This window comes from Ixodes scapularis, unplaced genomic scaffold (genome assembly GCF_016920785.2).
Source record: "Ixodes scapularis isolate PalLabHiFi unplaced genomic scaffold, ASM1692078v2 PGA_scaffold6__148_contigs__length_123643588, whole genome shotgun sequence".
NCBI lineage: Eukaryota > Metazoa > Arthropoda > Arachnida > Ixodida > Ixodidae > Ixodes > Ixodes scapularis.
The window spans coordinates 60,858,707-60,872,811 of record NW_024609881.1 but is presented as its reverse complement, the minus strand read 5'-3'; the positions used below and the strand labels follow the sequence as shown (position 1 = coordinate 60,872,811).

The following is a 14,105-nucleotide window of genomic DNA, read 5'->3' as shown; positions in this document are numbered from 1 at the left end:
CCGAGGAGAACAACCGGCCTTCCCTTCAAAGCGGCAAGTGGTCCCCACCCCATCCCCCAACACGCCTCCAAACAGGCCGACTCTAACTGGTCTTCCCCTGGGGTCTATCCGAGTGAGGGGGACCCGCCCTCCCCCACACCGAACATCAGCCCTCCGCTGCTCCTCTTCCCCTCTTCCCTTTACCCCCGAGAGCGGACGCGACGGGAACGCTGCCAACACCACGGAAGGACGCTCCTGCTGCTGCGCCTCCTCTCTTCTCCACCATGCCGAGTATGGCTGCAACCTCCGCGCCACCAACGCAATGCAAATGCGGACACCCTGAATATCAGAGCGAATTGGCGCTGCAAAATTACCACCAACAGTGCAGAGTGACAGAAATGATTCTGCATCACAACTTAATTCCTCTGGTAAGAGAACTACTCCAACAGCTCCTGGGGAGCCAGACTTTCGTGGGACGCTACCATGGCGAACAGCAACCCACAATCTAAGACGCAACCCGGGACGACCCAGGAGAGGGCAGCGTGGTTTCTGCAATGGAATTGCAGAAACCACGCTGCCCTCTCCTGGGTTCTGCAATGGAATTGCAGGTTCTGCAATGGAATTGCAGAGCCTGCATTTTCATTGCAGAATTGCGAAGGTTCTGCAATAGAATTGCAGAACCTTCGCCCGCAAGAAGGCAGAGTTTCTTCTCCGCAACCCAGCAGAGACAAGACCAGTAGTGCTGCTTCTGCAGGAGGCCCAGGATCCGAACCTCTCGCTGTCCGGCTACGACACGTATACGCGATTCACCATCCCGCATCGCCAACGAACGCCGAACGGTCCGGGCGGCAAAGCGCCGCCGCACAGCGTCATTTACAGGGGCAACGCGGCGGTCCTAGTGGCTGCCCGCATCTCGCACAACGAGCTGGACCTCCAGCGCTGGTGCACTCAACATCAAGAGGTCGTGCGTGTGGCCCTCCAACTCCCCCAATGTAAGGTCATGGTGGTGTCGATATACGTCCGACCGTCGATCCGCAACAGCGTCACCATTGACTGGTCCTGGGTCGAAGACCTGCGGAAAATGCACCTTGATGCCCTCGTTGTCATCGGCGGCGACTTCAACACACGCCACACGTGCTGGGGATCGAGGACCGACTCATACCGTGGTTCGAACCTCGTTTGCGCAATGGAGGACAACCACCTTAGCCTGCTCAACGATCCGGACTTACCAACGCGAGTTGGCCAGCACGCCCGCCAGGGCGACGCCACGACCGACCTCACATGGACGAACCGGCGGCGGGCCCTCTTCTGGGAACTAGGAGCAGACACGTGGGGGAGCGACCACCTGCCCATCTTCGTTCGTTTGCGCGGCCACAAGATAACGGCGCCAAAACGAACTACGAGCGTCGTCTGCTGGGACGCCTTCCGCGCAGAGCTGGAGCAAGCACCCGTAACCACACCAGGCGATGACCCGGAAACGCACGACCTGGCCCACCTCCTACGGACAATACACGAAGCCAAAAGGTCATCTACCCAGCACTTTCAAGTGGCGGAGGACAAGCCGTCGCCGGACTTGCACCTGGCTAACCTATGGCAACAACGCCTCGACGGGCTGTGTGCGTACAGAGAGAGAGGACGAACGCCCGGACTGCGATGCCGTCTGAACCTTGTAACGACTGAGGCGCGCGATTACGCAAATATACTCTCTACAGACATATGGTGCGACCTTTGCTCCAGCTTCAACGGTAACATGAGCGGACCGCGCATATTGCACATCTTTCGCAATTCGCAGGGCAAAGCCAAGAGACGCACCGCGGCACAGACAGCGGCTCTACGCATGCGAATCTCGGAGGAGCAGGTGGCGCTCCAGGCTGGGGCAGTGTTCTTCCCTCAGCCTGCGGCTTCACCGGATCCCACCATATACTCCCGAGACTCCGCGACACCGTCCCAGATGATCGAAGATTTCCAGGCATTGGATCTCCCTACACCGGAGCAGGTCGGCATGGACCAACCGTTTCAAATGGGCGAACTTCACGCAGCTTTAGCAAGGGCGAACGCCCGCAAAGCACCTGGCCCAGACCTGATAACCATCTCAGAATTGCGCAACCCCCCTGAACTCCACCTCCAGCTTCTCCTTGACGCGATCAACGAAATTTGGACGACGGGCAACTTCCCGAGCTCCTGGCTCGAAACCCTGGTGATACCGATCCCAAAACCGGGTAAGTCACCGAATGAGCTCACTAATCTCCGGCCAATTTCCCTTACCAGCAACCTGTGTAAACTCACTGAACGTATGGTCCTCGAGCGACTCATGTGGCATCTCGAGAGGAACTACCCTCTCCACCCACATCAACTAGGATTCCGCCACGGGATGAGCACGCAAGACATTCTCCTTATGTTGCGCCACCAGGTCCTTGACGCTTACTCGAAAGTGCAGACGAGAACGGTGGTGGCGGTGGACGTTCGCAAGGCCTTCGACACCGTCTCTCACGAGGCGGTCATCCAGAGAGCAGAGCTTGCCGGAGTGTGTGGCCACCTTCTCAATTTCGTTAAGAGTTTCCTGAACGACAGAGCGTACAAGATCAAAGCCGGGGACTACATCGGAACCGCTCAACCGAACAGGACCGGGGTACTGCAGGGCACGGTCCTCTCGCCCACCCTCTTCAACTTGGTCATGGCAAGACTTCCCCCACTCCTAGAAGCGGTTCCGTCGCTGCACTTCGCCGTATACGCCGATGATGTCACCATCTGGGCAATGACGGGATCGGCGGGCGAACAGGAGCACACGCTTCAGCTTGGCCTCGACGTCATACAGGGCTTTCTTCGGAATGTGGGCATGACCGCCTCGGCCGAGAAGACCGAATACGTCGTGGTTTTAAACGGGCCCCACAAAAAGACCGAAGCGGTCCGCAACAAAATCGCCCTCAGCATGGCCGGCCAAAGGATACGGCGAAAACCCTCCGTTCGGATCCTGGGAGCCTACATAGATCAAGATGGCAAAGGCACCACGTGGGTGACGAAAGTCGCCTTGCAGTGCAGATCCCTCCTCCGCCTCATCCGTAGAATCACACACCTCCAGTGGGGCACGCGGGAGAGAGAAACGCGCCAGCTCGTCAAGGCGCTGCTTGAATCCCGTATCATCTAGAGCTATAACTACCACGTCCTCACGCCCAGGCAGGCGGAGCAACTCGAGAAACTCAATCGCGAAGCCATCCGAATTGTTACCGGACTGCCTAAGTATACGCCCCACCGGGAGCTTACGCACACGGCGGCATGAACCTCCAGTCGGAACTCGCCGAACAGGCGCTCCTCGCCCAGAGAGACCGCCTCAGCAGCTTGACAGCTGGGCTTTCCATATTGGAAGAGCTTGGCGTGCCTCCCAGTCTGGACGTCCGCCCGGCAGACGCGCACTCGCCCCCTCCGTGGGCCGCCCCGGTCACGCTTACCGACGGAAAACCCCTCCCACGAAACATGGGACCTGGAACGAGCAACTCGGAGCAACGCAAACGCTTTGCCAAAGCGCACACACGTAGCGTCGCGCACAAATCCCCGCCTACGCACACCATCATCTACACTGACATGGCGGAGACTTTGCTGTCGACTGCCGGCGACGAAGGGGAAGGAGAGGACAGAACCCCCAAGCACGTCCAGGCGGTCGCGTGGGTCGACACCACCCATGGCATTCCGAAAGCGGCTGCGCTTTCGACCACTGAAGACGTCGACACTACGCAAGCGGAACTCATGGCACTATTCCGAGCATCCCAGTGGGTTCTTCAAACTTTTGCACCAACAGACATCCCACACAGGCTCCTACTGTTCACCGACTCGACTCGCGCGTACGAAACTTGCAGACGAGCGAGCGGGAGCCCCTCAATGTACACGGGAATAGTCGGCGAGTTGCTCGCCGCGTTCCTAAACTTTGAAACAAGCTCAACACCCAAGCTACTATTTCCTGGGTGCCCGCGCATGCGGGCATTGACGGCAATGAGTGGGCCCAAAGCGAGGCGCGAGCAGCAGTTCGCCAGATGGCATCCGCGCCGAACGCATTCCACAACTCAGCCGGCGAGGCGGCCGGCCCGGCCGACCCGTCTGTCGTCAAGGGAAGTGCTAAACAGCGAAGGCGGAGAATCCTACGGCACTTTCGTGAGGAGCGGGAGGAACGCCTTGACGAGCAGTTGCGTCCCGTTCCTCCGATGCCGAATGACCTACCGAGGAGCACTCAGACACTAGTCCGCCGCCTCGCGACCAACACTGTCCTATCCCCGGCGCTGCGCCATAAGTTCTTCGGCGACGATCCTGACGAGGGGGCGTGTCGCCGGTGCCGGAGTGCCGCGACGGCTGCCCATGTTGTCTGGGAGTGCGAGCGCCACGCTAGCCTTCGGAAAACAAAACTGGAGGAACTCCCAGACGAGATCCGTCCGGCGACGTATGTCGATTGGATTCTACCCACCAGTCGTGACAAGACGATCGTCTCCCTGCTGTGGACAAAGCTGGCGGAGTTCGTCTACGACGACGACGGCCCCGGTGGACGACTTTGCAGCAGCCGAAGGCGCTGGGACCAACACCCATTCAGACCGCCGTGACGGCAACGGGAGATCCTTAGGCCCGCTCCATGCAGACGACAATTGTGCATTATATGTGTTTATGGTATATGTGTGTGTATATGTGTATATATATATGTTTACATATATTATATATAACAGGGCAATAAAGAACGTTCTAACAACAACAACAAAAGTACGTTACCAGTCTGGTGGCCGGGAGCTAAAAGCATTTCATGCTTAAAATCATACTCATCAGCGCGGTCTTTATTATTCTCCGACTGAATCAATTCTGCTTTTATATACAGGGGGGAACCATCCCTACGGCACCCTGCGTTGCCTCCTCGGGGTACGATGTGGAGGCAGCGAAGAGCCTGATCATACACTTTGATACAGCTTGGCTTTTCGAAGTGCAAGATGCGGAAGATGGTTTTACTGTGGTCATGGCGGCCTAATGGCTTTTCGGCTTCATCCATGGCCAGAATACGTAATATACGGGCTGCCTTCTTGAGAGGCTTTGTCTTATTCTAATCTACTTACAGCTACGGCCAGTTGCAATCAAGGTGAATATTGCAATCAAGAAAACACCTGTAGCCTGATTGCTTATCACATAGTGCGATCGCCAAAGTCTGCGAAACTCCTGCCATGATTGTTTCGATTTTCAAAACCACTGAAGGCTTTTTTTTTTTTTTTTTCATATGGCAGCTGCAAGTTGTGTGGCTCACATACCTTAGTATGCTTCAATTCATGACCAGCTTCATTCGTTTATATTCATCCCATTTCTCTAGTCCCCTGTGTTGTTTCCTAGTCTTCAAACTATTAGGCACCTGTATGGAGTAGTTACATTTTGTTTTTACGTTTTTATCAAAACGGTTGGTGTCATGATGTCTGGAATTCAGCACCCTTACTACGAAATGTCAAATTAATCTTATGTTAAGATATTTTCTAAAAGTGGAGATGACTGGCATTAAATGTTGCGTTTCTTTATCGCTCCTGTTCATACTTTGTATATTACTTCATTCAAGACACCACCAGTATTCAATATGCCCCGTCCCAGCACAAGCTTTTCGGCCTGGATAAAGTGAGCGTGAGTGAGCACGTACTAAGCAGTTTTGAAGGTAATGAGCGTGCACTGCTGCATTTTCAAAGTTTCAGAAATGCTCTTTTTTAGAAAAAAATAAATAAAAGCCAGGCATTGTTGCGGTATATTCATAACATTGTGGCTTTCTTGAAGAATGCGGGCATTCTGAAGGTGTTGCTGAAGGCTTGCCAGGGTGACAGCCCGGTCGAAGGCGACAAGTGCGAGCTAGTACACGCTCTATCGCAAGCTCTTGTTCTGCGAAAGCACTTCGCAAAGTCGCTCTGGCATGCCTGTAGCCTTTGCTGCCCTAAGGTAGTAATGGTAGGCAACTCCGGCTGACACAAGAAATCATCCCGTGACCGCCGCACTCCGTTTCCCTTTAAAGGGATGGAGAACCGAAATTTGGATTTTAGAAAACGACGCAGAAGCCGTAGGTGGGACGCTGCAATCCCTACAACACTCCTCGTAGTCATAAGGCGATATCTCGAATGGACGGCCGTATTTTTGGAAAAAGAGGTTGAGATTGAACGAGGCCGATGAGGCGCGTGACGTTCGAGATATCTCGTTTCCTCCTCTCTCCGCTTCGCCCCCTCAAGACGGCAAGGCGGAGAAGACCCGAGGTCGCTACCTCTCCTTCTCGAAGAAACAAGACAAACAAATCTGTCATATGCGGCCCCTTTTTTTTAAAAAAATAAGGTTATTCGTTCGAGATATCGCTGTATGAGTGATGTTTTGGTGTTTGTAGCATCTTTTTACACGCTTTGCCGCCATGTTTTGTGAAATCCAGATTTCGGTTCAGCATCCCTTTAAGTGCAAGTGAAACTGAAAGGCCAAGAACGAGCACGTTGTCCCGAACGTCACTTGCACTGCACAAGCGCGCATGCTTAGCAACATTCAAAGCATGAAGCTTGCTCTTAAAGCCTCTGCATCGGGCTTCCTGTTGCAGCTCGTGTTACCACAGCAAGCTCATGGTTAGACATTTTTTTATAAGTATAAACTTCACCTGCACCGAAGTGCTCCGACCGGTACTCGGGGCACTTAGTTGCGGTACTTTAGATAAAACAGAAGGGCATTGAGCAGTGCAAACTTCGATTATCGTAAGTTAAGAAGTATTCAGTTAAAGTAATTGTTTTGCTTTAAATACAAAAAGGCTGGAGTATGCTTAAATGCTGGGTTAGCAACAAATTGCTACCAGGGGCCCTATGCTACACGACAGGACCAAGCGGAATCAAGGGACCGGGAGCCATCCAGCAACCTGGATGCAAGGATGTGTTCAACTTCCACGGGATTGGTGCCACCTGGATCTTGTCCCAAAGGGCCAGCAGCAGCTGGATAGACTCACATTGCGATGCGGGGATGGGGATGCCGAGCGAGCTCGGGACATGCCGCCCACTCAGTGTGAGGGCCAGGTGCTCCCGCTGACTGGCTAGGTGCATGTTGATGAGTTCCTGGAAGGTGTTGTTTACACCCAGCCGTCGCAGCTTGGCGTTCGACGCGTACGGCGGCACCCCCAGTGCCAGCTGTACGCCTTGCGAATAATCACGTCCATCTTGCCCTTACCTCTCGACAGCAGGTTGTGATACGGCTCACGACGAGTGCTTGGGTCAGCCGGATCAGGTCCGACTCCTTGAACCCGTGTCTGTGACTCGTTATCCTTCTCACCATGCGCATGACTTGCGTGGTTGTCTCGACAAGTCGGTCGACCGTGTACTTGGCTCCGCCGTCCCGCTGGAGGTGAAGGTCCCAGGATCCGAACCCGCTTCACCACCGGCACGGGGGTGCCATCCTTTAACGTGAGCCGGATGTCCGCCTTCTTGTTTTTTGGGAATTGGCTTGCCCGTGCAGCACGAGCAACAGCTGAGACCTATCGGGGCGCGCTGGAGGTTGCCGGCCTCGAGGTAGTTCTGCACCGTGTCGATGACTTCTTCGAGGAAGTCTTGCCTCCCGCTGTCCGATTCCGACGTAGTCCAAATCGTCAGGTCGTTCGCACAGAGTGGCATAGAGTGTATGCTTCCTCCGGGGAGTCCGTTCTTGCACATGGCCAAATAACAAGGTGGGTGACAGGACCGAGCCTTGCCGGGTGCCCTTGCTCGGGATCGGGATGGTGCTTGTGCGGATGGACTCGACTCCGATGGTGGCCATCCAGTTGCTCAGGAAGTCCCGTACATAATCATATATCCGGGGCCCGTACCCACTCGAGGCCAGGTTTTCAAACACCAGCGTGTGACTGACATGGTCGAAGGCGCCCTTTATATCCGGGGCCAGGACCGCCCGCGTCGTCGTACAGGAGATTCTGTCAAGGCTATCCTCCTTGACCTGGAGCAGGACATCCTGCGTGGAGGTGTGACCAGAGCCCGAAAATAGTGTTCAGGGTGGCATTGAGTTGAATACAGGATGGTCCCCTCAAATATCGCTGTAAACACCTCATCAGGGCATTTGCATTTAAAAAATTGGAATGGAGTGTCCAGGTCTGTGACGCTCGGCGGTGTCTCTATATACCTGATGACCTCTATTTCTTTTAAATCATTTTCAAGAAAGTATATTTTCCACTTCGGGGCACTTTTCTTGTTTCTGGCACTTACTGCTGCAGGAACTGTTTCACCCTCACTTCCTTCTTTGCTTTAACAGCACTCATTTGATGTTAATGTGGAAGGGAATGGGCTGGATTCCACTCTTCGTTCCTCCGTAAAATGTGCTGGCGTCCGATACCTGCCGTAAAAAAGGGTACTTAAGATTCCAAAAATGACGAAGAGTTGGTAAACATATGATACCATCCTTTCTTTTTTTTATTTCCAATGAGCAACATTATATCATGCCAAAACTCCTCCTAAGTGCACACTGCATTTCGCGGCGTGCTAAAGTCTGCCGGAAAAATCGGCGCCTGCACGCAAAGGGGCGTCGTTTCCTCAGCAGTGTATTTTACCTTGAAATTTTAAGGCGCGCCTTTCTTTTGCAGCTAGAACATCCTTAAAAATACTAAAAATGCGTTCACCACGGACGACCGAGTCTTCCGCCGGCAAACGCTGTCGTTTGCATACGATACGCCTTGAAAATTTCACCCCTGGTCGATCAGGCGCCGATTTTTCCGGTTGCTTTCCCATACCTTGAGCCACCCAAAAACACCGCGCGCCCCCGTAAATTAAAAAAAAAAAAAAAAGAATGGAACGGCAATGAGTGTTCTGTTTACTTACCGACTTTGTGCGTGGACCGCGCTACGTTGCGCTGCCGGAAGCGCACGCGTTTTGGAACTAATTCAGTTGACAGTTCCCTTCGAAGATGAAGCCACTGAAGCCACGGCGGTAATTGGACTGGTAGGCTGTTCCCTTTCGAGCGGGCGGAAGAAGACTATGGAGAATTCGGTACCGAACGGGCGGAAACTCGATTACGTACAGCTTCAGTAGCCGACGCTTTGTTTTTTCGATTGCATTCGCGGTGTTCACCCTGGGCCGGTTTGCTCATCTTGCGGCTGCGGACGCGGCCGCGGCCAGGAGGGATTTTTACGTCACGTGACCAGCTCCATGGGGACAACGAAGTACCTAGCGTCCTTGCCTAATGGCGGAGAGATCCGCATCGCTTCAAGCACAAAAGCCTAATTTCGCTCGCAGGAACTGATTGGAGGGACTTTCAACTGGAATCTAATTGACCGCCCCTTTATACTGTAGGAGCGGCAGGTAAAGTTACGGCCAGGGAGGGCAAATAGGAGCCAAAATAAAGAAAAAACCACACGAGATAAAAGCGGTAGCGGTATTTTTATATACTACCGCCGACGCCGCGCCTCGCGCCTTTTGTTGTGGTCGAGAGGTTGAAGCGCCGGTACTTGTCGTCGCGGCGTGAAAGTTCCGGGTTCAAATCGCGCTAGAGACTTTTTTTTTTGTGAAAAAATTGTAAGGGTGCAGGCGAGCTGGTGGAAGTTAACCATAGTTTTGTTTAACCCGAGACTGGGGTATTTTTTTTTTTTTGTTTTTTATTTTGCGCGTGTTTTTTTTTTTTTTTTTTTTGAAATGTGATTCTTTTTTGGAAATCATCCACTTGCACTACTGCGCCTTACACGTTTTTTCTGTTAGTCCCACCTGTTCAATCGAAACACCGGGAAGAAGAAAAAAAAGATCAACGCAAGTTAACGCGCTAATACAATCATTTCATTCCATTTGTTGATCCAAAGTCATTTTAGGAGTTTGTGTTAGAGTGAGGGACCCAAAATGACATTGGATCATAAATGGAATTAATTATAATGAATTCCATTTCTTGATCCAAAGTCATTTTAGGTGTTTGCATTAGAGAGAGGGTTTCCGATGGTCGATGCCTGATTCATTTTTGCATTTGGTCGTGATCGTCCGCTAATCTAACTAAAATTCAACAAGTAATGTGTTAATATTACAAAACGATTGTGACAACAAAATGTAAAGAGTATAAATATACTTTTTATCCCATTCCATGCAAGTAAAAGTATGATCTCTTTTAGTTCAGTTTTACTACTTTCTCAGACGTTTGACCTGCTGCCTTGCCTGTAGGATTTCGCTCAATCAATGTCTCCACAGCTGCTAGTCTTTTTTTTTTGCTTGTTTTATTTTTTTTTAATTGCTACAACTGCAGTTTTTATTAGTCCTAAATAGGCGTCTCTTGTTATTGAAAGGAATCGCAGCAAGAGCGTTATTTGAAAACAGATAAAATTGTAAACGCTGGGGAAAGGATGCTTGTTTCGGCTCCGCTTGTGTGAAAGCCATACTGATGCTGTTAGCTTGGTTTCCTTTTAATGAACATTACGAAATGACTGCATTAGCGCGTTAACTTGCGTTGATCCTTTTTTTCTTCTTCCCGGTGTTTCGATTGAACAGGTGGGACTAACAGAAAAAGCGTGTAAGGCGCAGTAGTGCAAGTGGATGATTTCCAAAAAAGGATCACAGTTCAAAAGTAAGACACGCGCAAAATACAAAAAGAAGAAAAAAAAAAAAAGAAGTCCCTAGCGCGATTTGAACCCGGAACTTTCACGCCGCGACGACAAGTACCCGCGCTTTAACCTCTCGACCACAACAAAAGGCGCGAGGCGCGGCGCCGGCGCAGGTATATAAAAATACTGCTACCGCTTTTATCTCGTGTGGTTTTTTCTTTATTTTGGCTCCTATTTGCCCTCCCTGGCCGTAACTTTACCTGCCGCTCCTACAGTATAAAGGGGCGGTCAATTAGATTCCAGTTGAAAGTCCCTCCAATCAGTTTCTGCGAGCGAAATTAGGCTTTTGTGCTTGAAGCGATGCGGATCTCTCCGCCATTAGGCAGGGACGCTAGGTACTTCCTTGTCCCCAGGGTACTGGTCACGTGACGTAAAAATCCCTCCTGGCCGCGGCCGCGTCCGCAGCCGCAAGATGAGCAAACCGGCCCTGGACTCGCGCACTCGGCCGAACCAGCTGGACGGCTGCCGACGCGCGTACCAACGTCGCCATAGCAACCACGCCGCGAGTGTGGTTGCCAGACAGAACGGACACGATTTTTTTTTCTCGTCACTCACGTTGAGTTACTAGAAGTTAGGCGGGTATCATTATAATACATTATACTGTAAGACGTTCTTAAGGGATATGTGTACCTACCTGAGACAAATTCAGGAAAAATATAATTGAAAAATAAAATTGGCGTGATCTTTTCATATCTTGATTAAGACTAGCGTGGTCACTGGGGTAACCGATGCATGAAATAGGAGGGCATATATACCGCTCGGGGCACTTCTTCGGTTATATCAGTAGGATGTATGTACCATTTGTTTATGGTTTTGCAGTTGTTCAGTGCTTGTATGCGCGTGTGTGTCTGTGTTGTGTTGTATATATGTCCATGACATGAGTGAATGTGGCCGTGCTACAGGAAGCGAAAAATTGCTGTTTCTTTTTTCTTCAAATATTTATCACTTTTTTTTCGTCGCTAGATGGGGGTTGTCGCCGCCCCATTTGAAAAGTGTGGTGGTTGGTGATATATAACTATTAGAAGGCTGGATTCCATTAGTCCATCCGTCGTGTTGATCGCTCCGATTTATTCCCGCTGGTAGCTGTGTCGCCGTGTTATGCTGCCTGATTGCAACAAAAGGAGGTTAGGCGGCTTCCCCAGCGCGTGTTCTAGGCGCTGAATACCGCTGTTCACGCAAAAACGTTCATGAGTGGATAACGCAGGTAACAGAGGTGAGCGCGGGCAATAGTTAATCGAGAGCCACACGGAGCGCAAGTGCGATACCTCCTAGCCGCTGTCGACAGAGGGTGTCGGAGCGATTCGTTGTCAACTTGTCGTCCACGGCAAGTATGCGTTGTGTTCAATAAAGCCAGTCTATCAGTGTTTGTAAAGCTATCCCTTCTTTATAAACACTTCTGATGCCAGGAAAATGCGACCGGCATTGAGCAGGCCGAGCGAGACTTCGGCGACAGTCTTGGCTGTTCATTCTCCAGCGGTTTCGGCCTTACTCGTATTATTTGCGGTGTTGGCGCCTGGACATAGAGATGTTTGGAATGTTTTTGCGCCTACAGATGACACCGAGCGAGCATACGAGTCGTATGCTCTTGCTCCGGCGAGAAGCCGCGTACGGCTCGCCAAGCCTTTTAATCGTATCGCCTATCGCATACTGGCCGCCATATTGTTTTTAGGGTGTTAGCAGTTACACGATTTTCTTCACCTCCGGCGGCTAAGACTCTTACACGAATAAAGGCGTTAGCCAGAGGACGTGCCATTCACATGTATAAGGGTGTTAAAATTTTAAGTGTGCAGGGAAGACACCCAAAACTGTAGGAAGACCGGTAGGAATCAAGGGCTGCCCGGTAGATGACGCCACTGTATTCATTCGTTTATAAGCGGTCGTAGGCGTGTCAAAACGACCATTCCCCTAATCGTTTTGGATCACTAGCCTAAATCCACTAAGGAGCACCCAATTCGTGCGGAGCCATCGCGTCTCCGACTCCACCAGTGGACGACGACAGGCTTCCGGGAGTGACCAACTGTCGTCCCGGCGTTCCCCATCGCGCTGGGCTATCGTCATTTCCAGAAAGCGCCATCAGGTGTCGGTCGACCGCCGTTCCCGTCATGCTCGGCGAAGCAGGAAGTTACGTCTCCCAGAGATCGGCTTCCACTCGGCTCCGGGAAGATCAGCCAATCGAGATCTGGGTGGTCCGAACCCTAAATCAGAGTCGGCGCTGCTCCAAAAGGACGTGCGAAAGACATCCGGGTTGATCTCAAACGACCAGTGGCGAACGCGCCCTCCATAAATGTCGATCCCGGAGGTCGCCAAAACGACGAGTGGAATTCGTCATTACTCAAGGGCGAATCTGTTCAAAAAAATTAAAAAAAAACCTTAAATGGACTATGACGACCACTTTGAAGTTCAGTTTAACGATTGATATGAATGCCAAGTGTGTTGCAGGTAATTTTTACCAAGTTTAAGACCGATGTTGCGCTTGCGTGCCGCACAAATTAATTGAATACAACCAGCAACAATCACACCGGGACCGATGAGAGCGACGCCCGAGACTGCGGAAAAATTCAGCTTATGAATGACGTGGACCGTGACATCAATTGTGGCACGCCGGGTGATAGGTCGAAATGAACGGAGTCAGCTTGTCCTCTTTTTTGATCGTAAGTTGTTAAAAAAGATTTCATATTTTTTTCTTATTTAGGAGCAACGAAACTTATGTTTTTGACATAACAAATTACTACAATAGAATAAAAATTATTTCAGTCGGCGCGCGCGCGTAGTGAAAAGACTGAATAGCTGAGAGCCTTTAAAAAGAAGATGAAACAATTATTAAAAAAATTAACGAGTTAGAGGAGAATTCTAGAGTGTTGTTATCCCGTGAATTTAAATATTACGTTCATTTTCCACGAAGATTTATACTAAACGTGAGAAAACCCAATATCCTCCGGCCAGTCGTGACGTCGCACTAGGATCTTTGAGCCGCCAAGCACGTGTCGCTGGTGTGGGCAGCGCGTGCAATCGCAAGCTTTCCAGGTGTATTTTTCGGCACTGATGTCAGTCGTGACGTCTATTTCTGTCCTTTTCGAAGAGACCAAGAGTGCACGCGCATAGCTTTGAGAGGTGCTGAAGATGGGCTAGAGCAGGGACTCCCCAAAGTCCTAGTATAACGCCACGCCCCGTGCACTTTGATATTAACTTTAAAAAAAATTTCTGCAGCCTCCGTGCGAATTGAAAAAAAATCTCGATATTCGTAATTTTGGAGTCTAAATGAAGACTATTTTGGTGTTTTTCCTCAAATATAAAACCGCCTCAGTCTCCCTTCAACTTGAAAAGCGTTTAGTGTGGTACATGTCAAAAAATTGTCTTTCGTTGTTGTGTTTGTTTTTTTTCTTGAGAAAAACAAAATTGGCGAATCATTGTGTTATGCTCGGTTTGTGGCGCTGCTCTTAGTTACACGCGCAAATGGAACTGCAGAAACTATTCCAGGCTGAAGCACTGCAGTTTCCAATAGTCGTCAGGGTCCATTCTAAAAAGCTTCTGTCATACCTCGTTCACTCTAAGAAAA

General features: G+C 50.9%; 2 protein-coding genes and 1 pseudogene across 2 annotated transcripts; 2 read left to right on the top strand and 1 right to left on the bottom strand.

Annotated features, from left to right (window-relative positions):
- Positions 1-263: 263 nt before the first annotated feature.
- LOC115328593 lies at positions 264-3,124 on the top strand. The gene is made up of 3 exons (XM_040216407.1): positions 264-407; positions 734-1,975; positions 2,795-3,124. The coding sequence occupies exons 1-3, from the start codon at positions 264-266 to the stop codon at positions 3,122-3,124; spliced, it is 1,716 nt and encodes a 571-aa protein (XP_040072341.1).
- Positions 3,125-3,132: 8 nt separating this feature from the next.
- Positions 3,133-3,722, bottom strand: LOC115328607 (annotated as a pseudogene).
- Positions 3,723-3,985: 263 nt separating this feature from the next.
- LOC115328592 lies at positions 3,986-4,562 on the top strand. Its single transcript, XM_029989895.2, has one exon. The coding sequence runs from the start codon at positions 4,005-4,007 to the stop codon at positions 4,560-4,562; it is 558 nt and encodes a 185-aa protein (XP_029845755.2). The 5' UTR covers positions 3,986-4,004.
- The last annotated feature ends 9,543 nt before the right edge of the window (positions 4,563-14,105 follow it).